The sequence below is a fragment of the Belonocnema kinseyi genome, chromosome 10 (genome assembly GCF_010883055.1).
Source record: "Belonocnema kinseyi isolate 2016_QV_RU_SX_M_011 chromosome 10, B_treatae_v1, whole genome shotgun sequence".
Taxonomy (NCBI): domain Eukaryota; kingdom Metazoa; phylum Arthropoda; class Insecta; order Hymenoptera; family Cynipidae; genus Belonocnema; species Belonocnema kinseyi.
In genome coordinates, this window is record NC_046666.1 from 51,419,005 (window position 1) to 51,422,402 (window position 3,398).

A 3,398-nucleotide genomic window follows, 5' to 3' on the forward strand; every position below is an offset into this window, starting at 1 on the left:
ACCAAAAGTTTTCAAATGTGCAACAAGAAAAAGTACATACAAATTTTTGGAATCTCAGGAACTATAATGAACAAAATGTGTTTCTCAGAGGATTGTTAAAATTCAAGGATCCTATCCAAACGAATGCAGGTGAAAAACTAGAACGGTTAATTCATTGGATATATTTATTTACTACTGACGAAGAAAATGTTCCGATTTGTAAAAAATTTTTTTGTGCTTTGCTATGTTTGGGCAAAAGAAGAGTTGAAAATGTTCAAAAAAATATTTCTTGTAGAACTTTTCAAATTATTCGGAAAATATTATAAAGAAAAAACGGGGACTAAATTGACAATAAGTCAAACCGTTTTTTTTTAAGTATTTTAACCGAAATGTTGGCTTCAGTTTTAAATTAAATAGAACTGACGTGTGCAATACTTGCTACAAAAACGAGACAAATGGAGAGGTAAATTTATTTAAAGTTAAAAAAGCAAATACTCTCTCAAGATAATAGTCTATGCTGTGAATTTGATTTTGCACAGAATTTGCCACTAACAAAAATACCCGTGTCCGCGCAGTTTTACCTACGTTTAGCATGGCTTTTTCTATCTAACGTACATGTACATACTACGAACCAGAGTTACATGTTCCCTATTCTTGGGGGAATTGTAAAGAAGGGTGCTAACTCTGTTTGCAGTTTTATTAAATACGCGGTATTAAAAGAATTTGCTAAAGACAAGTTCAACAGTATAACATTATTTTCAGACTAATGTCCGGGACAAAATAAAAACTACACAGTGTTTCATTTTTTGGTTTTACTGTCCATTTATTTGCAAAGCGAGAATAAATATGTGTTTCCAGTTCGAGGCCATTCCTATTGCCGTTCGCTGCAGCGCGTACGTAGCCGGACAGGCACGTTTTTGAGCAGCGTCAAGATTACCGCTTGGATTTTAAAACATTCATAATTTTTGAACTATTAATCCAATTGATCTAAAACTTTCCAGGAAACTTCTTTGAACCTTAAGGAACAACTTTCTCACTGAAAGCTTTCCGAAGCTTAAAATTCGTTCGCTAAACGAGGCGCTTCAAGGTTGAAATTCATGATTTTTGCATTGCCTCAAAAAAAATTAATAACTTTTTTGTTTATTACAATATTCTCGTTTTTCTTTCTTAGATAGTTTCAGAAGACTTAAACAAGTACTTTGTATTGGGGAAATGGGGAAATGATGAGAATTGGCTAAATTAGCGCGAGTTGAAGCGAAAAAAGATTGGAAATTTTCGTTTTCAAAAAATCCACTTTTTACCAATTATCTCAAAAACTACAAAACCTATAAATTTTTGCAAGAGGAAAAAAAGATGCGCCTTGAAATTCTCTACAAGTATCAGTCTTTAAATTTGAAATTAGAAAGATTTTTAAAATTGACACTCAGGACAATACTTCTCAGGCTGAATCCGGTCGTGTCCCCTTTTGGTCGCCAACGGTTCAATTGAGCATTGTATTAAATTTGTTAATTCTTAATATTTTCTAGTATTTATGTTTTCAACCAAAAGCTGTTTAAAATATATTCATGAAATCTATGAAATGAGTCACTGCATTCACTGATATAAGGCGCAACCTTGTGGCTATCAGTCAAGTGCTCCAGCATGGAGCTAACAAGGCTTTGAAATAACTTTACATCGTCTCGATAACCATCTATTTGTAATATTTAAAGTATAATTTTCTCCAAAATGGGTAAAAAGTGCGTCTTCTTGATTTTTCTCAGAAAAACATCGGGAATGTACCTTTGGTTGATATGAGTTTAAATTTAATCAAAAAAAGTGCACCTAAAGATCCCCTTGTTATTTGTTCAGAGCATTAGACCGGAAATCTGAAAGACCTGGTCTTGAACCCCAGCGGAGCTAGAAAAATTTTTTTAATCAATAAATACCATTTAATTTTAACGATATTTCGGTTAAAGTTGGTTTAGCCTCTTCGTCTATGTGAATACTGATTCAAAACAGATTAATTTTCAACCTAACTGTTGGATTTTCAACAAAGAAATACTAAACTTCCACTGAAAGAGTAATAATTTCATAAAAAAAAAACATTTGTATCCCATTTCTAAATCCTGTTTTATTTGGTGGCTCTATCTTTATTTCCTCGACTTTTTCTCCAATCTCTCTAATACGATAGTTAGATATACTTTACACAATGTGGGCATAAGTGCCACACTTCTCTGTACTCTATTGTAGATTTTCAAAGCTTATTCCTTTAGTTCAGTTTCCTCATATTTCCAGACTTTATTTGGAATCTCATCTATATCAAGTGCCTTTCCATCTTTCGTTATTCCTAACACGTTGCCTATTTTTTTACTTTTCATGTCCTCTTCCACACCTGTTGCCCTATTATGTTTTCCTCTGTCCTTAATTTTCTCTCTAGCCAATCCGTAAAAAGTTTTTTTTCATTCTACTATCATAATATCCCGGTTCACTCTATTATTTTTCTTCTTCTCTTTCTTGTGATCAAAGAACTTACTATACGCCTTCTTTTTTCTTTTCTGTTCTTATCTAGTAATATTCCCTTTTCTGCATTTTCTTCATTCCTTTCTGAATTCCTTCTCTTTCTCTAAAATTTCTTATGCACTTAAATTGTATTTATTATGGATTTTATTTTTTTCATAAACTAACGAGAATATCAACGAGAACATTGATTTATTGAACATTAACGATATTTACTGAAAATGACACTCCTATATCATTTTATTTAAATTAACTTCTCTTATTGTATTTTAATTAATGCAAGCACATGGATAAAATTACAAAAATTACTTTTTATGTACTTTTTGACAATTTTATATATTCATTTCGGACATGCGAAATTAAATACAGTTTATCATATTTTTACATTCTATTTAGCTGATACTACAAACTACTATATATCCGGACAATGACGAGGGCTTCTCCTCACCTTTATCTGTAATTAAAGTTAATTTAATTAATGAAAATTATGTTTATGCAGTATGTACCTTATTTTTTACTTAAATGTTTATAAAAAAATTATGAACGACACAGTAAAAATGCATAGAAACGTAAATCCGTCATTAAATAAGATATAAAGCTATCAATACATTTTAAATAGTATAAAAGTTTATCAGATTCTTAAATTGTGATAAATTATTATTTACCTAAAGCACCTTAACACTCAATTTCTCCCAGTGACTACGAATTAAACAACAATTTGACCTGTAATCACAATATCAAATATTTTGTAGAATTATTAAGCGTACATTTTTTTCAATTTATTCATATTATTAATTATAAGATTTCTCATCATTTCTTACAAAGCAATTTGCATCAAATTCAGCGCCAAAAATAATGAACATTTTTTAATGAATTTAGGTTTATTTCTATAGGAAAAGTCTACGGTTCTTTTTTTCTTTAAT

The 3,398-nt window shown here is 30.5% G+C and overlaps 1 protein-coding gene across 2 annotated transcripts in view; it reads right to left on the reverse strand.

Moving 5' to 3' along the window:
- Positions 1–2,780: 2,780 nt before the first annotated feature.
- The window catches only part of LOC117182063 (cell wall protein IFF6-like), a 12,879-nt gene continuing 12,261 nt past the window's right edge, over positions 2,781–3,398 (reverse strand). For both annotated transcript variants that reach the window (XM_033375085.1, XM_033375086.1), the window contains exons 8-9: positions 3,141–3,198; positions 2,781–2,929 (exon numbers count right to left, since the gene is read on the reverse strand). In XM_033375085.1, coding sequence (XP_033230976.1) covers positions 3,182–3,198 — 17 coding nt within the window. In that variant the 3' untranslated portion in view covers positions 2,781–2,929; positions 3,141–3,181. The remainder of the gene's footprint in view (positions 2,930–3,140; positions 3,199–3,398) is intronic.